The sequence below is a fragment of the Acinonyx jubatus genome, chromosome E3, assembly GCF_027475565.1.
Source record: "Acinonyx jubatus isolate Ajub_Pintada_27869175 chromosome E3, VMU_Ajub_asm_v1.0, whole genome shotgun sequence".
Lineage (NCBI taxonomy): Eukaryota > Metazoa > Chordata > Mammalia > Carnivora > Felidae > Acinonyx > Acinonyx jubatus.
The window spans coordinates 12,284,986-12,311,212 of NC_069398.1; the positions used below are offsets into that span (position 1 = coordinate 12,284,986).

A 26,227-nucleotide genomic window follows, 5' to 3' on the forward strand; every position below is an offset into this window, starting at 1 on the left:
CCCTTGGGTTCCCTAAGGCCTCTGGAGACCAGTAAGGGGAGCTGGGCTTGTTTCTGCCCGCTGCAGAGATGAGATTAGGGGAGCTGAGTCCTGGGAACATCCCAAATCCAAAATCTGTGCGAGTAGCAGCTTCAAAGACAGAATATGGCTGTAGAGGGGTTCGTCCTTTACTGTGCAAAGCGTTCCTGTTTCACAAACGGGGTTGTAGCAGAAGCACTCTAGCTGGGGTAATTAAAATGGACTTTAATTTTCATTCTAGGCCCTAGTGGTATTAGTAAGTAACCCCTCCCCCCTTAACTCACATAATTACCATGTGGTGTAGTCAATATGGTAAACAAATGTCGGCATCACTCAGTTAATTTGGCCACTGTGACAGGATCTTTGAGGCTTTTTTACTATCAGTAGCAAGAGGTCATTTGTAAGGAAGAAATTGTGTCCAGCCCTCCAGTTTTGGAAAATACAAAATAAGAACAATATGTTTTTTGTATGAAAATCCAGTAAGGGTTAAAAAAATAGATATCTAATTGAACAAATTGGTTTTATAAGTTATATGTGATTAGGACAGTCCTGGAAATTAAAGGCTGTTGAGTCAGGGAGTATATTGTAGCTAGGTTTCCCCTTGAGGCACCTCTTGTTAGGAGATTTACAAGTAAATAGAGAATGATTTATGATGCTGTGTAATTGGGAGCCAACCTGTTAATGTGGGTAGTGAATAAAGAAATTGACCACCATCATTGCTTAAGAAAAGCTTTCTGGGGGGAAAAAGGCAATGGGACTTAAAATAGTGTTTCACCTTTCACCTTTCTTTGCAGCAGTTTGTCGGGCTAAAAAAATAAACGTAAGCCCCCAGAGATAATATCATTAATATTTTGGTATTATATGATACATATCCTTCTAGGTCTTTTATTTTACTATGGAATATAGACGTAAAATACTAAGGTTTACGTAACAGTATGGGATATCTTGTAATTTTTTTTTTACTTATTACCATGGATGTATTTTCATATCACTAAATGTCCATATTATCATTATTTAAAATGTTTATTTGTTTATTTTGAAGGGGGTGGAGAGGGGTGGAGAGGGGTAGGGAGAGAGAATCCCAAGCAGGCTTTGTGCTGACAATACAGAGCCAGATGCAGGGCTGGATCTCACAAATTGTGAGATCGTGACCTGAGCCAAAAGCAAGATTCAGACATTTAACCGACTAAACCACCCAGGCACCCCTCCACACTATCATTTTAACAAGTAACGAATACTCCATTTTATGAATTTATCATTATTTAACCAATTTCTTACAGTTAGCTTCTTTCCAATGTTTTGCTGCTTATTACATACTATAAATACGATTGCACTGCACATCCTTTTTGTATGTTTTGATATACCTATTTGATTATCTCCTTCAGATTCTGGAAAATGAATTGTTGGAAGAAGGTGTGTGCACTTAGAGATTTTGATACATACGGCCAAGCTACCCTCCACCTGCACACCTACCATCAATGCGTGAGGATAGTAGAAGCTTTTGTTGAACTGGCTGGGTGAATACTACTAATGGTTTAAGTTACTTCTTGTTTCACCAGTGACAGCAAGAGACAGGGTGACATGAGAGATTCGACTGCACCCTGCCCTGGACAGCTTACAGATAGAAGAATTAACCCATAAAGAGACTGAAGTGGGTTTCAGGATGGCAAAAGAAGACCTCCCAAGTACCTCAAAGGACTTGCAGGAACTGCAGAGGAAGCTGTCTTTGCTGATTGAGTCTATCCAGAATAACTCAAAGGTCAGTTTCCAATCAGGGTATGTAATGGAATAATCCCAAAATAACACCAGCTTAAACAGCATAGAAGGTTATTTCTCTCTGAGGTAGAAGAAATTTGGAGTAGGTCAGGAATCTTTCTAATTCACCACTCTGACATGCCTAAATTGTGATCTTCAAACTCATTGTCCAAGATGGCTGCTAAAGTATCAGCCACTGTATTCACATTTCAGGCTATGGGATGGAGGAGGGAAGGGGAGAAAGACTTGCAAGCCACTTCTAATTTAAAGGCCTTCCTAGAAGTCACACACAGGTAGCACTTCCAATTATATCTCATAGACCAAAATTTAGTTGCAGGTCTCCCCTAGGGGTAAATGCAGTTCTTTAGATATAAGGGTGGCTCTCAGTCTTTGCCACAGATACCCTCCTGTTTTGTTTTGTTGTTAATTTTGCCGTTATCCTGAGACTGAGGGGCTAAAGCCTACTTTAAGATTTGAGTCCAGTTTTCCACTAGAAACCCAGTGTCCAATAGAAGTATGATAGGAGCCACATATGTAATTTACAGTTTTCTAGTAGCCACATTTAAAAAGTAAAAAGTAGGTGAAATTAATTTTGATGTATTTAGTCTAATATATCTAAATATTTCAATATGTAATCATTATAAAAAATTATTAATGAAAAAAGTCATTGAAACATTCTACATTATTTTGTAGTAAGTCTTCAAACTCCAGTGTGTATTTTACACTTAATGGCACATCTCCATTTGAATTAGCCACTTTTCAGATGTTCAGTACCCATTCAATGGCAATGGGACTTGAGATGGTATATTCTGCTTTCTTGAATTTTTATCTTTCTTGCCTTCTTCTGTGTGTCACTCAGCATTTTGTCAGGAAAAAAAATAACAGCTCTCAGAGATAATATTAACATTGTGTTGTATTTCCCTCCAGACTTTTTTTTTCCCATGCAGTATACCCATAAGGTACATACATATATGTAATGAAATGAACTAGTTTGTGATCTGTTTTTTGTATTAGACAGTACAATTCCCCTAGGGTCTATTTGAAGAGCTACCACTTTGCAGTCTAGAGCAATATACTCCGTAGCGATCTTTCCTGGACTCATCCCAAAATGCCTCTGGCCCTCTTGGTGGATTTACCAAGCTATTTTTAAATTGGCCAAGCAGCTTTCTAGTCAGCAGGATGAGACTCTTGTTGCTAAAAGTTAGCTTAGTAGGAAAGGTCCTTGTGCTCATCTCCATGTGCATTTGATTCTCATTAGATGTGTTATTTAAGTTCTATGAGGTCACCTCAAACAATGAATTTGCAATTTCTCCAGGGGAACTACAGGATTAGGCTCTGGCAAATGTATGGTCACAATATACTCATCAATTGATAAATACATAAACTATTGCATGTGTATTTTTGTTTGCAGGTTACTTATATATATATTGTTCATTCGTTAACATTAAACTCATGGCCAATAGCACTAGAAATCTTGCCTGAACAAAGTATTTTCTCTTAAGGCACATCACAGCCTTCTTACACTTAAGAACACTAGACAGTGCCATTTTGAATGGTGAAATTACCAACAAAAAACAAAAATGTAAGAAAAGGTATTATAGAACCTTCCATCAGATTGACATAAGCATAATTTATAGAAACATCTACTTGTTTGGAGCATATTTAGATGATTTATTTCTCCCAAATAAGTTTTAGCCTTTCCTCAGAGTTAATCAGCCCTTTAAATTCCAGAAAAGAATAGATTGGCTTCTACACAGAGTATTTGTGAAACAACTCCCATCATTTCTTCTAGGAAGCCTCTGGAATGTCAAGTCTTTGTTGTCTTACTTTTAGGCTGAGAGAGTCAGAAACCTGCTCAAAATAGCTTAAGCAAATGAGTAGTGAGGCATGCTGGGACTTTGGAAATGGGAGGCTATCTTAGAAGCCAAGGGCAGGAAGTGAATCAGGATCTGGCAGGTCACTGGGGTTAGAGGTAACTCTCAACATCTTCTCTTGGGCCATGTTGCTCATGTTGCTTCCAGTTACCGTTTTTCCTTGTGCATCACCTTCATTCTCCTCTCTCTACAGCCTGGCTTTCTTGACTCTTCCATTCACATGGGCCACTGTGACTCCCCAGGCTGGTACCTTCAACTCCCTATGTCTCCCTCCCTGAAGCCCTTTAGGAGCCTTCTCTGGGGATGTCTGATTCCTAGGATCAGGCTTGACCAAGTCACCTGTGGCCAGGTTGGTGACAGCTGGGCAGGGGCTTCTCATTTCGTGGAGAGAAACATGGCTCCAGGGGCCTACCCCTATTGTGGGAATAGGGGTTCAGAGAGGTGGGAAGAGAGAAGGAACATGGGCTGGGCAGATGCCCCCTGATGGCATTTTCACTTGTGGATTACCTATGACTAACTAGTTTTGCTCCCATGCTGGCCCACAAGGGATGTTTTTGAACTAACCTCTGAATCACGTACCAGTGGGCACCCAGGGACCGCGGTCTGGGAGAAACTGTTACCCAGCACCTTGGAGTTGTCTTTACCACTGGTTTTATTTATTTATTTACTTATTTTTAATATGAAATTTATTGTCAAATTGGTTTCCATACAACACCCAGTGCTCATCCCAACAGGTGCCCTCCTCAATGCCCATCACCCACTTTCCCCTCCCTCCCACCCCCCATCAACCCTCAGTTTATTCTCAGTTTTTAAGAGTCTCTTATGGTTTGGCTCCCTCCCTCTCTAACTTTATTTTTTCCTTCCCCTCCCCCTTGGTCTTCTGTTAAGTTTCTCAAGATCTCACATATGAGTGAAAACATGTAGTACCTGTCTTTCTCTGTATGACCTATTTCACTTAGCATCACACTCTCCATTTCCATCCACATTGCTACAAAAGGCCATATTTCATTCTTTCTCATTGCCACGTAGGACTCCATTGTGTATATAAACCACAATTTCTTTATCCATTCATCAGTTAATGGACATTTAGACTCTTTCCATAATTTGGCTATTGTTGAAAGTGCTGCTATAAACATTGGGGTACGAGTGCCCCTGTGCATCAGCACTCCTGTATCCCTTGGGTAAATTCCTAGCAATGCTATTGCTGGGTCATAGGGTAGATCTATTTTTAATTTTTGGAGTAATCTCCACACTGTTTTCCAGAGCGGCTGCACCAGTTTGCATTCCCACCAACAGTGCAAGAGGGTTCCCGTTTCTCCACATCCTCTCCAGCATCTATAGTCTCCTGATTTGTTCATTTTAGCCACTCTGACTGGGGTGAGGTGGTATCTGAGTGTGGTTTTGATTTGTATTTCCCTGATGAGGAGTGACATTGAGCATCTTTTCATGTGCCTGTTGGCCATCTGGAGGTCTTCTTTAGAGAAGTGTCTATTCATGTTTTCTGCCCATTTCTTCACTGGATTATTTGGTTTTCAGGTGTGGAGTTTGGTGAGTTCTTTATAGATTTTGGATACCAGCACTTTACCAGTGGTTTTAAATAATCCGATGCCTTTGTCCTCCTTCTCTCTGGTAGCAAGGGACACTGATTGTCTTTTGCATTCTGACACCAGGGAATTGGCCTATCTCCTAAACAGTTCCATATGGAGCCTTCATGTCCTTAAATACTGGCCACATCACCCCTACTTTGGAACCTGCCATACTCAGGCAGGTTTAAAATAAATTGTGTGCAGTTTAAAATAAATTTCCTTTGACCTTGGGCAAGTTGCTTAGGGTCTTTGAATCTCCATCACCTCTTCTCTAAAATAAGCAATGCCAGGCTCATCGGTTTGTTGTGAGGTGATCTCAGAAGCTGTTTAGAAAAGCTGTGGCACAGAGCCTGGCACATAACAGTGCTAGTCTGTCCCAGCCTGGCATTCCTGAGTTCTTCAGCACAGCACCCTCCCTGTAAAATCCAGGTTGGATGACATGTGCCTGCTTCCAGGATAGGGATGGAAAATTGCAGTTCATGTTACTGAATAATAAGCTGTCCCACTTTCCATCCTCCCATTGTATCCCCCTCTATTGCCATGAGAATGAGAAGTTAATTGCTATGTTCCAATTCCCTGGATTTAAATAAAGTTCCTCCTTACCTGCCTGTGAGTGTCTTAGGGGGAAATAAATGAGGAAATACATTGAAAGCACTTAAAACCGTGCTTGGTGCCTGAGTGTTTAATCAATGTTCTCTATTATTTTTTTTATTTCCTTTTTTTATTTTAGAGAGAGAGTGAGTGGGGAAGAGGGGCAGAGGGAGAGAGAGAGTATCCTAAGCAGGCTCAGCAGGACCCCGTTGCAGGGCTTGATCCCACAATCCTGAGATCATGACTTGAGCTGAAATCAAGAGTTGGATGCTCAACCGACTGAGCTGCCCAGGTGCCCCTCTATTATTATTAGGTGTAGCTGAATCATATCCTCCTCTTCTATGACAGACTGGCCTAAGTAGGGCCGTACTTCTTAGGGGAAGACAATTGCTGGGCTTAACTGCATCTTAAAATGGTCTCTCTGCATATCTGAATGATTCTGTTTGTTGGTTACAGGGCCCAGACTCAGAAGAGGCTAAGAAAAAAATAGATTCTTTTAGGGTCTGGAAGAATAGTCCTACTTTTCTCCTTTTGGATCCCCAGGCCAAACTGTCCCCAAGTCCTATTGATTTTTCTTTTGTCATTCCACTTTCATATTGCCATCAGCCTAGATTTGCCCATCAGTGTCTCTTGCCTGATTTCAGGCGAATTCTCATAATTGCCTTTTGCACATGACTGCCAGGTTCATATATCTTAAATTAGTGCTTTCATGATATCATAGTCCTGCTCAAATGCCAGCAGTTTGCCTCCTGTTTTTTTTCTCTAGATAAAGTTTAAACAAGTGCTTTACAGTGGAAGTACTGTGCAATGTGTGTATAGAGTTTTAAATTTGCTAGTAGTCCTATTAAAAAGCATGAAAAGAAATGTGAAATTACTATCAATAATATATTTTATATAACCCAAAATATCCAAAACAATATCATTTCAATATGTAATAATATAAAAAATTAGTGACGAGATAGTCTACATTTTTTTAGGTTTATTTTTTTATTTTAGAGAGAGAGCCAGCGTGAGCAAGGAAGGGGGGCAGAGGGGGAGAGAGAGAGAGGGAGGGAGGGAGGGAGGGAGGGAGAGGGAGAGAGAGAGATCTCAAGCAGGCTCCACGCTTAGGATGAAGCCCGACTCAGGGCTGGATCCCACAGCCATGAGATCCTGACCTGACCTGACCTGAGCTGGAACCAAGAGTTGACACTCAACTGACTGAGCCACCCAGCCACCCCAGTCTTCATTTTTAAATATACTTAGTGCACATCTCAATTCAGGTACTAAATATCCATTGAAAATACTTGATCTCGGGGCGCCTGTGTGGCTCAGTCAGTTGAGCGTCCAACTTCGACTCAGGTCATGATCTCACGCCCTGTGAATTCGAGCCCCGCATCAGGCTCTGTGCTGACAGCTCAGAGCCTGGAGCCTGCTTCGGATTCTGTGTCTTCCTCTCTCTCTGCCCCTCCCCTGTTCATGCTCTGTCTCTCTCTGTCAAAAATAAATAAACATTAAAAAAAAAGAAAATACTTGATCTCTTCAGATTTCATGAAATTTACATTTGAAAATTTATTTGAAACCTACCTGACCTATTTGAAATGTAATTAAAAATATTCCTGTGACTGAAGCATATATCCATTTTTAAATTTAAGTTAAACTAAGTTAAAAACCTAGTTCATCAGCCATATTTCAAGTCTGCAGTGGCCACATGGGGCTACTGTGCTGGATGGTCCAGGTGTAAACTCATGAGCCTGGCATTCAGGTGTTCCAGCCTCATCTCCCCACTGTGGTTACTGGGTCTCTTGATTATAAGGGTCAGAGAGAACAGTTCAGTCTGTCAGATGATGCCTTGGGTGGTTGGAGGAGTTAATAAGAATGTATGTGGACTAGAGCTGGAAAGCAATCAGGACTTAAGACAGATCCAGGGACCAGCCCCACTCCCGTGACCCGTTCTCTCACCTTCAGCTGACTTAACAGGAGAAGTTGAATAGCCAAATCTGGTAGCTTTTCTCAGGAGGAGCTAGAAGCAGTATAGCTAGTGGGCATTGTGCCATTTTTGTGGCCTGACAGGAAGTGAAGTTGTTCATGCCTGGAGAGTTCTAAGGAGGCAGTGCTGAAGCCCCAAGACCAAGGGCAGTGGCTTCTTGGAACAACAGCCTTTTCTGGTTAAGCAGCATGAGCACTGTATTTTGATCACTATCAACTTCAACTGCAAAACCCTATTGCCTTCTAGCTTGCCTCCAGATCCCCACTATTGGAGTCATTAAGAGGTACATGTGTTTTGTGTAGTGGCATCCATGATCACTGTAGCTTGAATTTCCTCTTCATTTCAGCTGCTGGCCTGTAAGGCACTGAGGAATGAGACCTGGGAAGGACTAGTTTTGATGGGAAAAAATTCTTGATGGAACATTGTAAGGGAACTGGAACCAACATGTCAGTAGTGAGGAGAGAGACAGCATGGGGCTTAAGTAGAGGGGCGAAGCCCATCCTTGTGGGGTTGTCTAGGGCCAGTTCTCTATTAAAGCGGCCCTTCCCCATTGAGCCAGATCCAAAAAAAACCCTTTTGCCTGGTGAAGGAAGTTAGCTTGTTTATTAACACAGCATAAGCTTGCAGGTGTCATCCGACTATGTCCTGACTGTGGTATCCAAGTTGATGACATAAAAGCATTTTTTCCTAACAAGGTGAAGCCATTGCACGCATTAGACATTCAGAATGAAGAGATTCAGCTTTGGATGCCTAGATTTTGCCACTTGGAAACCGCGTGACTCTAGGCAAATGCCATTGCTTCTCAGACTTTAATGTGCGTACAAGTCACCTGGGATCTCATTAAAAATCAACATCTGAGGGATGGGGGCGCCTGGGTGGCCCAGTCGGTTAGGCATCCAGCTTCACCTCAGGTCATGATCTCACGGTTCCTGAGTTCGAGCTCCGCATCAGGCTTTCTGCTGTCAGCGCAGAACCCACTTTGGATCCTCTATCTCCCTCTCTCTCTGCCCTCATCTGCTCATTCTCTCTCTCTCTCTCAAAAATAAACATTAAAAAAAATCATCTGATTTAGCAGATCTGGGGGAGGGCTTGAGATGTTGCATTTTCAACAGGCTCCCAGGTGATGCCAAGTAGCTAGGACTTAACCTCTCTGTGCCTCAGTGGCCTCAACTATGAAACTTCAGCTGTGAAGTAGGAGATAAATGGTGTGTACTTTACATCCATGTGTACACATGCTGAGGGCCTCTTCTGAGAGGGTGTGTGTTAAGCGGTAGAGCCATGACCAGGTCTTTCCTACTTTCATAAGACTTAAAGTTGGGTGGGACTCTCAAACCTGCCATCTGCCTATAGCTACCTTAAGCTGTTGCCAGGGTGACTCATGTCTTGGGAAAATTGTTAGGGTTGTTGACTTGTTACATTACTTATGAGCCATCCAACTTCATGGCCTTTGCTTATATACTTCCTGCAGCTCAGGTGGGTCCATCAACCTGGGGGTCAGACGTAGCGTTTAATCCTGGCTCTTTCTCCTTTGCCTGCAGGTGGTTGCCTTTATGAAGTCTCCGGTGGGTCAGTACCTGGACAGGCATCCTTTTCTGGCCCTCACTATGCTGGTGTTTGTTGCTGTGTCGGCCATTCCTGTTGGATTCTTCCTGCTCCTTGTGGTGCTTACCTCCCTGGCTGCTCTTGTGGGAGTCATTTTACTGGAAGGTATCCTGCTCATCTATTCACCCCCTTGGAAAATGATTCAGTTGGGAGCACAGTATTTATTTGGCACCTGCCACTGATATCAAAGTTTCCTCTTATTGAAAAAATCAGAATGACCAAGGCAGATTGTCAGAGTAGTTAAAAGATGGCCTCTGGTGTCCACATTAGAATCCTACTTCCACAGGGGCGCCTGGGTGGCTCAGTCGGTTAAGTGTCCGACTTCAGCTCAGGTCATGATCTCGCGGTCCGTGAGTTCAAGCCCCGCGTCAGGCTCTGTGCTGACAGCTCAGAGCCTGAAGCCTGTTTCAGATTCTCTGTCTCTCTCTTTCTCTGACCCTCCCCTGGTCATGGTCTCTCTCTCTGTGTCTCTCTCTTTCTCTGACCCTCCCCTGGTCATGCTGTCTTTCTCTGTGTCTCAAAAATAAATAAACATTAAAAGAAATTTTTTTTTTAAAAAAAGAATCCTACTTCCACCAACACAATTTTGGACAAGTTATTTATCCTCTCTGAACCTCAAACTCCTCATATGTAGAATGGGGATGATATAATAACTGTCTCAAAGCATTATTGTAAGGATTGAAACTCATAGTTCCATAAAGTATTTAGCACAGCCCATGGCACCTAGTAGCTTCTACATGAATAGTAACAGTCTATTTCACAACTAGTTACTGAATATCCGTTGCATGCCAGGTACCTTGCTAGGTAGTAATGTTTCCTCTTCGCCACCTTTCCTCCTGAAGTCACACTGCCAACTGTCAACTTCTCCTTTTGTTGCTAAGATAAAATTACTGAGAAGGCAGATCTGACCAGCTCAGTTTGCCTTTTCATATCAGATCACAAATCACAAAATACTGGCCAAAGAGGTGGTTGCCATTGGGTCAGGCAATCACCTCTGATTTATCCTACGATTTCCCAGGGTTAAGATCAAGCAGAGTTGTTTCCCTGCCTGGGGAACTGTGGATAAGGCAATTTATACTCAAAGGAGAAAGTGAGCATCATAGGCAGATGAGCAAAATACAGCCTGGCAGAGTAGCTGTTCACTAAATATTGATGGATAGAGAGACGGATGAATGAATGAGTGGAGGAATGAATGAGTACTGTAGCAAAAGTAAATTTAAGGAGGGGAAGAGAACCACTGCATTTTGGTGTACCATGCAAAGTTCAACAGAGGACAGGATTTACAGATCTGTAACAACTCTTGTTTCCTTTGGGGGAGTAAAGACTTTCTAAACAGGAGGAACAGCATATATAAAGCCTTTAGAACAGTAGTCTGGAACTTGAGTGTGTTTAAGTCTTACTTGTGTTTTTGAAGATACAGACTTCTAGGCTTCATCCAGAGATCGTTAGTAGTTCTGGAGTAGGGTCCAAAAATCTGAAATTTTACAAGCCTTCCTGATGCATCTGATTCTGATACAGTGGTTGTTGGCCACACTTGGAAAAACACTGATCCAGGATTTTGCAAATCTTTGTAAAAAGGCAGCACATCCATTTGTATTGTCTGATTTCCTTCCTTTGCAAGGTCCGTCCCTGAAATTATATCACTGTAGCCATGAGGATGGAGTCCTGAGTTATTTGACCACTCCCAAGGCAAGGAAAAGTGTATTTGCCTTGCAGTGATGCCCACTTGGGTGGTTAGATTACCTCCTTTTTTTTAAATCTTTTTTTAATGTTTTATTTATTTTTGAGAGAGAGAGAGAGAGAGCGAGCAGGTGAGGGGCAGAGAGAGAGGGAGACACAGAATCCAAAGCAGGCTCCAGGCTCTCAACTGTTAGCACAGAGCCCGACGAGGGGCTCAAACTCACAAACTGTGAGATCATGACCTGAGCCGAAGTCGGACACTAAACCGACTGAGCCACCCAGGTGCCCCTAGATTACCTTCTTTTAAAGTGATGCTGGAAACCTGGATCTTTATGGGAAATCTCACTTAAAATGTCTGAGTTAACTGTCATAAGCACAGTGGCCTTGGGTCTGGTAGCTTTCAATCTGTTTTAGCTGAATGCTTCTCCTAACTATGCTTTCTTCTAGGACTGGTCATCTCTGTGGGTGGCCTCTCACTGCTTTGTGTCCTTTGTGGCTTGAGCTTTGTGTCACTCGTCATGTCAGGGACAATCATGGTGTCCTACGTGATGGTCTCCAGCCTTGTCAACTACTGGTTTTCTCCCAGGTAAATACATGTCAGTGCAATAATTTAATCTTTACCATTTGGGGGATTTTCACAAATAATACCTTAACCCTATTTGGTTAGTAAAATTGTGAGAGGCAGGTGTTCCTTATTCCATATACATCAGACATCACATGGGAATTTACAATGGCGTTTCAAACAACCACCACACACAATTACTCATTTTGTTGTCATGGCAACTCTGAAGTAATTGTTACTGATTCCTTTTAAAAGATACCATTAAATTTACAAAAATTCAAATTAAGGGTTTTTGCAGGGGGCAACCGGAAATACTCAGCATGCATGTACCTCAGGATGATGCAGGGGGCCACAAATCTGCTGTTCCCAAAGTCTGTCTTCATTCCCTTTGCTCTTCAGTGTGTGTGTGTGTGTGTGTGTGTGTGTGTGTATCTCACCATACTGAGTGTGTTATCTTGTGTTTGATTACATGGATTATGTTCCTACATTGTGGCTCCTAAATGCCAGCTACACTTCATCTGGGCCTTCACTGAAGGAACAGTGATGTATTTAAATGCTAGAGGGAAAACCAGCCATACTGAGATTAGTGTAAGACAGTATGTTTGTCTATAATGGACTGCCCTCCTAAGGGATTTTCAGAGATTTTTTTTTTAATGTTTTTTAAATTTATTTTGAGAGAGGGTGTGTGAGAGCACAGAAGGGGCAGAGAGGGAAAGAGAGAATCCCAAGCAGGCTCTGTACTGTGCAGGGCTTGATCCCACAACCATGAGATCATGACCTGAGCTGAAATCAAGAGTCAGACGCTTAACTGACTGAGCCACCCAGGAGCCCCTAGAGATGATTTTTTTTTTAATGCTTGATTTTTATCCATTCTCCTTGATGAATTTAGAATCTAAGTCCCAAGTGGGCTGTCCATTATGCTTCATTTAAGCTCTTGCTTAATTGATGACAGCAGCTACCCATCAAGCACTTGCTCTGTGCCTGGGACTCTGTTATGCGCTTTCCAGGCCTTAGTTCATATAATCCTCACAACCACCCTGTGAGGCAGGTACTAGCTCCAATCTATGACAACTAAATGAAGCCAAGTCCCAAAGCAAAGTGTGGCAGAGAAGGGACTTATACAAGTCCCTTAACTCTACAAGTTACTTAACTCTACAAGTCACTTAACTCTAAAGCTTCTTAACCAAGATTCCAAAGTGACTCCAAAACAGGAGTCAGCAAACAATGTCTGTAAGGGGCCAGATGATAATACTTTATTTTAGCCTTTGCAGACCATGTGGTCTCTATTGTAACTCCTCACCTGTGCTGTTGTAACACAGGTGGCTACATGCCTACAACTGAGCATGGCTGTGTTCCAATAAAACTTTATTTACAAAAACAGGCAGCAGGCCAGATTTGGCCCAAGGGATTTGCCAACCCTTGCCCTAAAAGAACCTACATCCTGAATTTTATTTTTCTATAGACTAGCCCTTGAACTTCTTACCAAAGTGTTATCCTCTTGTTACTCATGTTGGAAAATAAAATGTGAAGTAGGTATAATTTAAAATACCTCAGGGGTGGTTGTCATAGGCTTGCCTGGTTGATGTCCCTGGAGTTACATTCAGCTTCTCTAAATTGTTTTGATGACTATCAGTCTCAAAGGAGATAAAAGGAAAAATATTAGCCAAAATGTGGCTTATTAAAGCTAATGTTTCTGAGCCAAAATTTCTCCCCACCTCTGAACCCTGCTCTGCTATACCGCAGGAAGTAGCAAAACCTGAATACCACCTACTTGTCAACAAAGAGAGTAAAAAGATATCCAAGAGGGACGCCTGGGTGGCTCAGTCAGTTGAGCATCCAACTTCGGCCCAGGTCATGATCTCAGCGTTGTGGGTTCGAGCCCCATGTCAGGCTCTGTGCTGACAGCTTGGAGCCTGGAGCTTGTTTTGGATTCTGTGCCCCCCTCTCTCTACTCCTCCTCTGCTCGCACTCTGTCTCTCTCTCTCAAAAACAAACAAACAAAAAAAGATACCCAAGATTTCTCCTTTATCTCCTTACAGCCCTCTTCTCCCAACCAAGACCCCTGGACTGATTGTTTTCATTAGGGCAGTGGTTCTCAAGCTTTTTACCTTCTTAAAATGACCCATTTTACCTTCTTAAAACTACTGAATCTCCCCAAGTTTTTGTTCATGTGGTTTAAATGTACCAATAATTACTGTAGTAGAAATTAACAAATTCAAAAAATATTTATTCCTTTAAAAAGAGCAGTTTTACCAGTTGATGTAAATAACATCTTTATAAGTAACATTTTCCCATTACAAAATGAAATGAGTAAGTGGCATTGTTTTACATGTTACAAAGATCTTTAAGGTCTCCTTAATAGAGGTCAGCTGGGTTTTGCAGACCCCGCCTCACAAATGTGTGACTGACAAAGAGAGGAAAAGCTTTTTCAGATGACTGTGGATGTTCTTTGATAGTACACCAAAACTCAATACGTGGTAGTTTCTCAAAGGTTAACTGAAATGTGACTTTTTGTAGTTCATTATATTAAAATCTACTGGTCTGTCTTGCACTTTTATTAGATCTTCTATGGTGTGTGTTTTTTAACTTCATGCATTGCTCATTTGGAGAATATTGGTTCATGGAGTCATGCACATGTTCCACATATACTGTGAAAACTCCACTGTTGGGGCACTTGAGTGGCTTAGTCAGTCAAGCTTCTGATTTAGGCTCAGATCATGATCTCGCGGTTTGTGAGTTCAAGCCCCGCATCGAGCTCTCTGCTGTCAGCACAGAGCCCCCTTTGGATCCTCTGTTTCCCTTTCTTTCTCCCTCTTCCCCACTTATGCTTTCTCTCTCTTTCTCAAAAATAAGCTTAAAAAAAACCACTCCACTGTTCCTTTGTGGAGAATGAGAGCAACAAAGGCATTGAGCATATTATATTACTATGAAAATAGTTGTCACCTGAAAACCCTTGCACTAGTGAATTCTTAAATTCGAGAAACTCTTACTGAATGTTCCAAAGCATAGGGGGAAGAAAGAGGAACTGTTCACTTTATTCCATGATGCAAATGGGATCTTGACCTTAAAACAAAAGATAATATGCAGCTAAAATTTTTGAAAAAGAAAAAAGGGAATAAAACTGTAAGATGTCCTTAAGAAAATGGATTAACTGCATGGTGTCATCTACATACCAGCCACCTTATGTCTTTTGGTGTTGCCATGCTTAGCCCATTGGTTTGTGACCTCATGGCCACAAGAAAGCTGTTGTGGCTCTGGCTGCACCAAGAACATTCAAGGCAGGATGAAGGGAGAAAAAAAAAATGAGACCTCCCTCACCACTTGAGTCTGACCATTTTTATCAAGTAAGTGCAGTTTTTCCTAGGACCTCTCCCCATCCTGCCCAAGCTGACTTCCTTGGCTAGAATTGTGTCAGTTGGCTGTTCTAAGCTGGCAAGGAGGCTGTGAGATGGAGTGCTGTTTTCTCAGCTGTGTTGGTCAGCCAAACTCTGGTGTATGCCACAGATTTCCGCACTGGGGTGTCCATGTTGGCAAAGGTATTTGAAATTCAAAGATAACCTATAGATGCACTTAATATCGATAATGCTATCTCCACTCTCACTCCCCTCAGAAACTTGCCATCACAGGGGCTAAAAAAGACCTATTTGTCTTCCTTTTTGCCCCCTACGTCTCTTCTGTTGAAGATGTCAAGAAACAGCGGATTAATTGGAATCAGAAGATACGGGTCTCAATCCCAGCTCTGCCATTTTTTAGCTGTGTGATCTTGAACAAGCTGCTTAACTTCTCTGTTCTCAGTTTTCTTTCACTGGTAAAATAGGGCTACTCCAACAATCACTGGATTATTGCGAGAATGTGAACAATACACTGAGAAAATGCAGTGTCCAAATTAGAATAGGGGGAAGGGCCATAATCCCTACCCCTAACTCAGTCATTTTAACCTCTTGTACCCTCAATTTCCATCTGTAAATGGTAAAGCCTCAAATCTGGTGTTTCAAGAAGTAGCTAAAAACAAACCAACAAAGAAAGTCCTGTATTCAGTTTTGTGCATGCTCAGCATTGAAGCTCTTTAAAGAGGCCCTATGCCTGGGTAGCTCAGTTGGTTAAGCCTCTGACTTTGGCTCAGGTCATGATCCCATGGGTCATAGGTTCAAGCCCCACGTCGGGCTCTGTGCTGACAGCTCAGAGCCTGGAGCCTGCTTCAGATTCTGTGCCTCCCTCTCTCTCTGCCCCTCCCCCACCCACGTTCTCTCTCTCTCTCTCTCTCTCTCTCTCTCTCTCTCTCTCTCTCTCTCTCTGTCTGTCTCTCACAAAAATAAATAAGCATTAAAAAACAAATAAACATGGGGTGGCAAGTGGTTTAGTCAGTTAAGCATCCAACTTCGGCTCAGGTCATGATCTCACTGTTTCTGAGTTTGAGTCCCGCATCAGGCTCTGTGCTGACAGCTCAGAGCCTGGAACTTGCTTCAGATTTTCTGTCTCCCTCTGTCTCTGCCCCTCCCCCACTCATGTTCTATCTCTCTCTTCCTTTCTCAAAAATAAATAAGCATTAAAAAATAAATAAACATGGGGTGGCTGGGTGGTTTAGTCGGTTAAAGCATCCAATTTCAGCTCAGGTCATGATCTCACTGTTGGTGAGTTTTAGTCCCGCGTCGGGCTCTGTGCTGACAGCTCAGAGCCTGGAGCCTGCTTCACATTCTGTGTGTCTCTCTCTCTGCCCCTGCCCTACGCATGCTCTGTCTCTCTCTCTCAAAAATAAACATTTTAAAAAATAAAAAATAAATAAAGAGGCCGTAGGGCTAACCATTTCCTCTTGTTACCAAACAGACTGTTAACACAACAAAACTCCGGTGGCGACTGTCAGCTTGCTATGAAGTCCGCAGACTTAGAGGGGCTCTACCAGGAATGATCGGCTGAGCGGAGCCAGAGCTTTTTGCAAGCACTTCTCGAAGTCTGTGGATCATACTCAACCCTTAGGATTGACTCAGATGGGGGCTGGGTGGTCAAACACTCCCTGTATGTGTCCTCTAGCCTTTTCTCTTATTTGTAGGATCCTGCGGGGGCAACTTGAGGCCACTTGGTGATCAGTTGCTCTTGAGTCCCTGTGGTTCTGTTGGCTGACCCACCCTCACGTGAGAATTAGCTAAAAATTGCAGTGGCTTGGCAGCTCCTCCCACCTTTCACTCCTCTCCAGTGTGCGGTCTTGACTTTGGCCCCACTCCTTACAGCCAGCAGCTTGACCCCAAAGACTCCAATCTTGTGTCCAAGGGCCCAGCTGGGGCAACTATGGTTTCTTTTTTTTTCTTCTATCTTCCTTCCCTCCCTCCCCTTCCTTCCTTGCTTCCTTTCTTTTTTTCTTTCTTTCTGAAATGAGGAAGCTGTTTATTTCTTCACTTCCTTGAAACGAGGTGGCAAAAGTGATCGAAAACAGAACAAATTCTTCTGCCTTATTAGCTTTGTATCAGAAAAACTAGCAAAATTTGGTAATTATGGCCTCTCAGACAAAGCTGGAAAATACAGTCCAAAGTTAACTTTATGGCCAAGGGCACTTTTGAAAAAGTCTAAAGGCTTAGTTCCCATGTTGAGTACTGTTAAGTGCTGTTACTTTCTAAAATACTTGCACTTGACACTTTTGTATTGTTTTCAGGAACTTGTTAAGCCACATCTGTAAAAAGTCCTATGGAATGCTAAAGGATTACACAAACTTTTAAAATCCCATGGGATTTCTACTTCAGTGGTCTGCTGTGGCATTTTATTAAATATTTATCTAGATGAGCTTCTTAACTCTTTATTTCACCCCTAAGACATCATACCTGCTTATTCCTTCTCTGTTGATTTCATGTCAGATCCCAGGTAATAGGGTTTGTGATAGACACTCCACCCAAAGTGGCTTTAAAAAGTGGGGCGCAGAAGGGGGAAGTTCATTTCACTCAACTAAAAAGCCAGGGGTTAGATTTTCAGGTACTGCCGGATCCAGTGGTGCTTTGAGGCATCTCTCTCAGCCCTCAGCCCTAGTTTCCTCCGTGTGAGCTCCTTTTCCAGTCAGGCCCTCCTTACCTGGGGTCCCAGCAACTCTGGCTTTACATCAACCCTACAGTCAGCACTCTGCACTGGTAAGAAAGCTGCTCTTTTCCAACAGTACAAGCAGATGTTCTGGGCTTGGCTCTGAATGGACAGACTTGGGTCATGTGAGCAACCCTGAACCAATCACAGTGGCCAGGAGGTTAGACTCTGCTGATAGGGCAGGGCTGGGACATAGGTTCATGGGAACCAGGGATGGTTTAGGTCAGGTCCACTGGTTTCACATAGGATGGTGTGCATACTCCCAAAGGAATATGAGAAGGAGAGGAAATATTTACTGGGCAAACGAAAATAATAAGCCTGCTACTTGTGATAGGGCATAAAGGCCTTCATCTGGAAACTTCTGAATCCCTTGACTGTCATGCCTGTCCCTAAAGGTGGTTTTATCTCTACTTGAGAATAAGAGGTGCCCTTTCTTGCCAGTATTAACAGTTGGTATTTATTAAATGTTTCTTTTCTTCATGCAAGGGTCTGCTATTTTCTGTCGATGGTATCTACCCGGCTGGGTTCTGAGGCTTCAGTAATGGAAAAATGAAAAGGTCCCCAGTCCTGAAGTTCACTTTCTAACACAGGAGTTGTTTAACAAGTGTATTAAATGTTGCTGTATAGCAGTTTACCACAAACTATAGACTTAAAAGAGCATATGTTAACTCACATTTTCAGTGTGTTAGGAGTCCTGGCTCAGCTGGGTCCTTTGAAAGACTACAAACACAGTGTTGCCAGGGCTAGGTTCTCATTTGAGGCTCACCTGGGGAAGGATCCACATCCAAGCCCACATGGTCACTGGCAGCATCCAGTTCCCTGCAGTCTATATGGAACTTCACACCTGGCAGCTTGCTTCTTCAAAGCCACTGAGAGAGAGAGTCTCTTAGCAAGGCAGACATTACATTCTTATGTAGCATAATCACGTACATCTTGTCACTTTCACTGTATTCTGTGGGTTAGAAGCAATCACAGGTCCCAACCACACTTGAAAGGATGGGATCGCACAAAGGCATGTGTACCACAGGTTGGGATCATGGGCTCTACCTTAGAGTCTACCTGCTACAACAAGCAGACAAAGTATTAGATTGTGACAAGCATATCAATGAAAGTAAAGGGTGATAAATAACTGTGGGAGGCCAGTTTAGTCACAGCAAGCAGGGATTTCTTCTCTGAACCAAAGAATGAGAAGTTACTGCCATGCCATGAGCTGGGGCTGCGTGTTCCCAGCAGAAGGCACAGGGACACAAAGGCCCAGAGACTGGAAAAATCGAAATGTCAGTGTGGCTGGGCCTGGTAAGCAAAGGGTAGATGAAAGAGATAGGAGTCCATCGTGCACTGGTCCATATAGTAAATTTACACCAATGAGTAAAGGGAAGACCATAAAGTTTAGAGGGACATAGATTTGGATGTTAAAAGATCACTCTATAGGCAGTGGGTTGGGAGCTGAAAGCCATTTAGGTCTCCAGAGGCCCAGAGCAGAGGATGGTTGTGGCACCACACTGGGATGGAGGTAATGGAGACCTCCCTCCCTTGGAGAGCCGGCAGCATCTGGTGGTTGATTGCATGTGGATGATGAAGGAAAGGGGGACATAAATTTTTTTAACTTGAGCTGGTGGGTAGACAGAGAAACTATTTTTCTGAGGTGGGGACTGGGTGAATATTCAAAATCTGCTTTGCTTATATTAAGTCAGATACGCCCTTAACACCAATAGGATTAATCAAGTAGACTGTTGGCTTAGAGTGTAGGTCTGGGCTGAGGATATAATGTTTGGGAGTATTTTCAGTGCTGAGAGCTTTACACAGACATCTTATGAGATGGTCTCCTAGGAGTAGCCAAGAGATCATTTTAAAACACATTTCCGATTATATAAACATCCTTACTTCAAACTCTGCAAGTACAAGGTGCTTTCCCACTACACTTGAGTGAGACCCATCACAAGCTGCCCCTGCTGGCTTCTCATTTTTTGTATGCATCAGCCTCTGGAGTTTAGAAATGAAACTAAGGTTTAGAGCAGAACTGACTCACTAATTCTGCCAAGAAATGTGGCATCTAATCATAGCTTTGCAATTCAGGCTCCCCATAATATTGCCTGGAGCCCAAGGCCTTTGCCAATCAAAGTAAAATAACGTACAGAACCTAGCAGAGTGCCTGCCATAGAACGGGCCCATAAGGCACAGTTGTCAAAATGCACAGTGCACCATCATTTAAAACAGTGCAACAGGAACGTGTAAGAGGCCTATTGTTAGCCAAGCTTGGAGGAATGTTAGGACTCACTCATTATTCAAAAGGTGCCTGCTTTTTAGATATAGTTCAATGTGCGGCTCATTTGGAAAGGTAATTTATCCTCAGAGCGTGAAAGCTGTGACTTTATACAGCCAGAATGTTAATTTATCAGTATGTCTCTGTTTTTGCCACATGTTGGGTGCGATCTTGAAACCTCTACAAATCAATACACGTTTCAGTCCATCCTCACTACCACCCATTTTAGAGATGAAGAAGCCAAAAGACTGAGTGGTTAAACTGTTTTAAGGGCACACAGAAACAAGTGGGATTCAAGCCCAGTGTGCCTGACTACAAAACCCACCTGTGTAACCCGTGTACTGTTCAATATCCACTCCTCCAACCTGCCTTTGAGGCCTTCTGAAATTTGGACCCATGCCCTAATAGATGCCGTCTGCGACCGTACCCACATCCTTTGCTGCCGTGTCACTGAACTCCAGAGATCACCGCTTTCATGAAACGGAATGTGAGCGATTGGCTTCCCCTAAAATTGTCTCCATTGAAGTAACCATTTCAACTACCACTTGTGTGCAGCTCCTGCAGTCTGCTCCGTGTAGAACAGGGTGTCATAGGTAAGTGATGAATCCCTGAATTCTACTCCTGCAACCGATATTGCACTGTATGTTAACTAACTAGAATTTAAATAGAAGTTGGAAAAGAGAGAAAAAAAAGGGAGATTGAGCCCAGAAGTTGCGGCATTTTGTCAAAGGCAGATCAGGTGTGAGTTGTCGCAAGAAGGTTGAGAATGACTAACGGTACTTTCATGAGGTTCTGCTGTGCTTCCTTGAGCAGGAGAGAAAAGGTGGAGCTAGAGAGAGGATGTAGAATTTGAGAGTAACCTTACCTATGCCATGGCATCCCCCAGAACCCCTGTGCGTGCATGCATACACATATCCTGAGTGATTAAATTATGCGTGCACGCACGTGCGTGCACACACACACACACACACACACACACACTCTCTGAGTGATTGGTAAGAGCTGTGACAATTACAAATTATTAAAGTGCTTTCTTTGCCTTCCTGAAGGAAAGGAAGGGGGTAGGGATTACATACAAATTTGGTGTGCCTCTTGGGTGTGTCGTCAGGGTGGATATTATCCATCATGTGTGTGGCAGAAAAGTTGAAAATCAATGGTGTTGGGCATCCCCTTTCCAAACCTCCCTTTTTGAAACATTTCCACCTTCCACAGTCCAGCTTAAATTGAAGTCATGTCTTGCTGTATGCACTGTCTTTATATGTACAGCCCTTGTGGACCAGGCATGGTGAGCAAGTGACAACCTCTCTGTGTGTTGACTTCCTCAGTCTGTAGTGAGAATGCTACCCACCCAGAATCTTTGGGAGGTGGAGGCAAGTGATCTCTAGATTATAAAAGTGCTACAACACAGTGGAACAATTATACCCTTCCTCAACGAAATTGTCTCTTGCATTTGTCCTTCCTCCCACCCTGCTTACGTGCCTCCTCTCCACCAGTGCTCTGGGGATGGAAACAAAGTCCGTCTATTCACTTTGGGTAGCCTATAACCTTATACATAGAAGCCCCTGAACAACATTTTCCATTGACTAGAAAGATCAAGAAGTCTGGATCTATAGCCTGTTCCCGTCTGGCAGCATCTGGAGGCATTTTTGATTGTCATGACTGTGTGTGTGTTTGGAAGAGGGGGTGAGGCTGGCATCTGGTGGGTTGAGGCCAGGGATGCTGCTAACCATCCTACAGTGCATATGACACCTCCTTACAAAAAGATTATCTGGGCCCAAATGTTGGTGCCAAGGTTGAGAAATCTTGATGTAGACAAATAATGAGAATTAAGAGCATTAGGCCAAGCAAGGCACAGCTCGTCTGGGATCAGAGGCTGGAGTTGGCCAGGTCTGTGCTAGAGCAGCCAGTTACAGTAATGGCATCAGGAAAACACCTTCATGTTTGTGAAACAAACATTTCAGGTTTTCAAAGACCTTTCACATCGATTACCATTTTTGACCTTTCACAACAGTTTTGCAAGGTCACTCTGTTCCAACTTCATGCCATATTCATCAGCTGGCAGAAGAGGAAACTGGGCCAACAGTTTGCCAAAGGTCTCAGGGCTGGCTGGTGACTACCCCATCACCAGCCTGCCAGGTCAGGCACTGTTTGTTCATCTCTCCCTGCTTTGTTGTTAAAGCAGAAATGACATGGGGCACCTGGGTGGCTCAGTCGGTTAAGCTCCAACTTCAGCTCAGGTCATGATCTCACAGTTCGTGGGTTGGAGCCCTGCGTTGGGCTCTGTGCTGACAGCTGGGAGCCTGAAGCATGCTTTGGATTCTGGGTCTCCCTCTCTCTGTCTGCCTTTCTCTCTTTCTCTCTCAAAAATAAATAAAAATTGGGGCGCCTGGGTGGTTCAGTCGGTTGAGCGTCTGACTTCGGCTCAGGTCATGATCTCGCAGTCCGTGAGTTCGAGCCCCGCATCGGGCTCCGTGCAGACAGCTGGAAGCCTGGAGCCTGCTTCAGATTCTGTGTCTCCCTCACTCTGACCCTCCCCTGTTCATGCTCTGTCTCTCCCTGTCTCAAAAATAAATAAAACGTTAAAAAAAATTTTAAATAAATAAATAAATAAATAAATATTACCAAAAAAAAGCAGAAATGACAAGGCTGAGTCACGGGGAAAGTGGACTCCTTGGCAGGGGGGAATCTGAGCCATCTAGGTTGGAGAGGGCATGGCCCCCCCCTGCTCCGGGCTGTAGGCATTGTTCAAGTTTCCAAAACGCAGGAGGAGACTCAAGGTCCTATGCATATGCTATGCCCCTGTTTAGGTGCTGGAGCTAACTTCAAGCCGCATTTGAAACCCTTAAAAAAAAAACAGCCCTTATGCCCCTGTTTAGGTGCTGGAGCTTCAAGCCCCATTTGAAACCCTTAAAAAAAAAAAAAAACAAATGGATCAGAAGTGTTTCCTAAAGAAAGCGCTTAATTTCTGAGCCAGAAGAGGGAGCTCACGTTCAGGCAATATGAAGCTGGGCCAGCAGGGAGTAGCGCTAACTGGAAGAAGCTTTTGACTCACACATCAAATGTTAACTTGCATCCATTAATGTGCATTGTAAATGTGCATTAGTAACAAGGACTCCTGCTACAGGGCAGATTCTGAATCCTTAGGTCTGGAGCAGGACCTGAGTTTATGCGCTGCTTACCAGCTCCCAGGGGAAGCCTTGCACAGACCACACACCTTGGGTAACAAGGTAATAAATAGATTGCCTCTTCAGTCCTCTCCTGAAGATGCACACCTGAGGCCAGACACTGTAAGTCTGCAGTACCAGGGCTAGAACCCATGTTTCCTGCATCCATGCTTGCTTCCTGGCATCTTCCCTGCCCCTGTGACCCTAACAGAATTAAGGGAGGAGGATCCATTCCTAAGTATGGAAGAGAAGAGACCATACTGTCTGCTTTGAATTGGTAACCTCATAGATACTGCCAGTTATTTTACCAGAAAAAAAGATGGGTTTATTTGTGAATAAAAGAGAATTGCAATTGGGGACAAACAGCAAAACTGTAGGCAAGTCCAGGTTACAAGGGAGAGGCATGCTTTTTTTTTTTTTTTTTTAATGTTTGTTTTTGAGAGAGACAAAGTGCAAGCTGGGGAGGGGCAGAGAGAGAGGGAAACACAGAATCTGAAGCAGGCTCCAGGTTCTGAGCTGTCAGCACAGAGCCCAGTGTGGGGCTTGAACCCACCAGCTATGAGATCATGACCTGAGCTGAAGTTGGATACTTAACTGACTGAGCCACCCAGGTGCCCCCCCCTCTTTTTTCTGAGAGAGAGAGAGCACATATGCGTGAGCATGCAAGCGGGGGCAGAGGGAGAGAGAATCCCAAGCAGGCTGCATGCCCAGTGCAGAGCAGGGTCGATCCCACAACCATGAGATCATGACCTGTGTCAAAATCAAGAGAGGGACAGCTCAATGGACTGAGCCACCCAGGTGCCCTGAGGAACGCTCTTTTTAAGGAGAGAAGGGGTAAATTGGGAAGGCTGTTATGAACTAAAAGTCCATTGGAGAAACTGGGAGTTTGAAGTATAGTGGCTTCTCATTGGTTGAACTGTTGCCTGGTGGGGGTGAGGGGGGGCAGGAAATGAGGAAAACATCTCTACGTCCACCTGGAAGAGTAGAGTGGTTCCCTGTTCACAGTAAAATTCATCTCTTCTGTTGTGTCTGCAATTGATTTGGAGTGGTAGGGCATGGGAACTCCCCATGCCAAAACTTCCTGACTCCATTTTAGTGATGTTTCCTGTTACTAATTTTCATAGAATCAAACTTCTTCGTACTATATTTTTGGTCAACCACTTCCCCACGTGAGGACCAGTGGGAATTCAAAGATGAACAGAACAAGACTCTGGTCCTCTTGGGCCTTGTGGGAGCCAAAACAAAATAAATGTAACAGAAGGTGTTCTTCTTTGTGATTTATACAAATTTGGCTATTAATCCAAAGGACAGCTTACATATAACTTGGGGTGTTCTTACAGATGCAAATTATACCCATAGTCATTCTCCTAAAAATAAAGGTTCTTTAATCCTGAATCATTTTGAGTGCTTTTTACCTACAAGAAACAAACGGCCTCCCTTTAAAAATAGGAATCCTTAGAATCTCACTCAACATCAAAGATTGTTAAAATTTCAGCTGAGTAAATTTGAAGATCTAATTGGTTGTGAGAAATAAATCCACTGGCCCAATCAAAGGAGGGACTAGGAGACTTGGAGCACAGTGAAGCAAGGCTTCAATCAAGGTTCTTGCAAGAGCAGGTATCTGATGGACAGGCACAACTCGGGGCAGTTATAGCATGCAATTTATCTTCTAGCATGCACGTTACTCCCCTGGTTCCTCATTGGCTGAGTACTACAGAGGTGACAGCCTTACCTGGAAGTCACCTATAGCCATGTAGTCTGATTGGAACAAATGTACACTCCTTGAGGTGACCCAGAGAACTTCAGTTCTTTGGCACATGCTCATTGCAGAGCCCACAAAAAATAAGCCTGGGGAAATGGAGAGGGGAGGAATAACCAGGAAGTGAAGTGTTCAAGCATTGGGGACTCCATTGTTGCAAGGGGTGGGGGAGGGGTGTGTGTGGGCAGCTTGTACATATTTCCAATAGGTTGTAAACCTATGGTTAACTAGACAGCACAGCTTTTATTTGGTGTGTTTGAAAATGAATCATCTCACTTCTCACATTGGTTTTATGAAGCAATTCATGAATTCCATCTAGCAAGTAGAGGGGATCTCTGAGGAGCTGTACAAAGTGGAAAGTTTTTATAGGAAAGAGGGTAGGGCAAAGAAGTTATTAGCAAAAGAAAAAAATTGTTTTAGGCAAGGTCACTCTCCCTTAGGGGAAGAGCAGAAGGTCTTACACAGATAAAGATGATCTCATCTTATTTTGGGGAATGGAGAGGGCCCATTGGTGCTGATTAGAAAATTCCTGATTTACCAGTTAAGACTACATTTCTGGGGTAGGTTGAAACTGCAATTAGATTAGGTATTAAGCTCTGTTTTGGTAACTTGGCCTAGCATAAGTTATTCCATTTTGGGGCCTGTGGTTTTCTTTTTAAAAGATGCAAGTGACTCCAGGGTTGATTGAGGAAACACAATGAAGTAGTCAGGAATTTAGGTTTTCTGTTTTACTCCGTCATTCTCAGCGTCATTAGGTTTATTTCCTCATGGTCACAAGATGGCTGCCACAGCTCAAGGAATCACAATGTCCCACAACCACATCCACAGGCAGGAAGAAAAGGGGCTAGAATTACATAACTTTTTTTTTTTTTTACACAGGGAAGCAAAAGACAGAAGCCCCCTTCCAATATCCCTCAATAAATGTGATTGAACAGAATCATATGCCTGCTGGTAGCTAATCTGCAAGAGGAATGAGACTTTATCTTCATTATGTAGCCCAATCTGGGTATATCCCCTGGGGGATATACTACCCCATTCCAGAACAAGGTCAAATTTCTCTTATTAGGGAAGAAGGGAGTGGGGAGAGAAGAAGGAGGATTCTGGGACCAACTCCAATGTGTATGTCAGGGCGGGGTGGGGGTGGGGGGTTTCCCATACCACCAAGCAATTCTGACACCATCTGGTGTCCTACAATTTAACTGAATTCTGTGACTATCTGATGTCACTGTGGCATCAGATCCCACACACAGGTTAAGGTCTAGGTCTTATAAGACTGACTCCACCCCAGCCCACCCTGCTTCAGGTGCCAGTCACAAGTACAGGTTGTCACCTGTGCTCTTCCTA

The 26,227-nt window shown here is 43.4% G+C and overlaps 1 protein-coding gene across 8 annotated transcripts in view; it reads left to right on the top strand.

The window, feature by feature from the left end:
* LDAF1 (lipid droplet assembly factor 1) overlaps positions 1-26,227 on the top strand; it is a 58,787-nt gene that overhangs the window by 1,140 nt on the left and 31,420 nt on the right. For 2 of the 8 annotated variants that reach the window (XM_053213873.1, XM_053213874.1), the window contains exons 2-4: positions 1,578-1,777; positions 9,332-9,500; positions 11,523-11,661. In XM_053213873.1, the coding sequence (XP_053069848.1) occupies positions 1,682-1,777; positions 9,332-9,500; positions 11,523-11,661 (404 nt within the window). In that variant the 5' untranslated portion in view covers positions 1,578-1,681. Of the gene's footprint in view, positions 1-1,403; positions 1,432-1,558; positions 1,778-9,331; positions 9,501-11,522; positions 11,662-16,461; positions 18,178-20,368; positions 20,922-26,227 lie in introns of those variants that run through there. The other 6 variants (XM_053213875.1, XM_053213877.1, XM_027043072.2 and 3 more) reach the window with 5 other exon arrangements.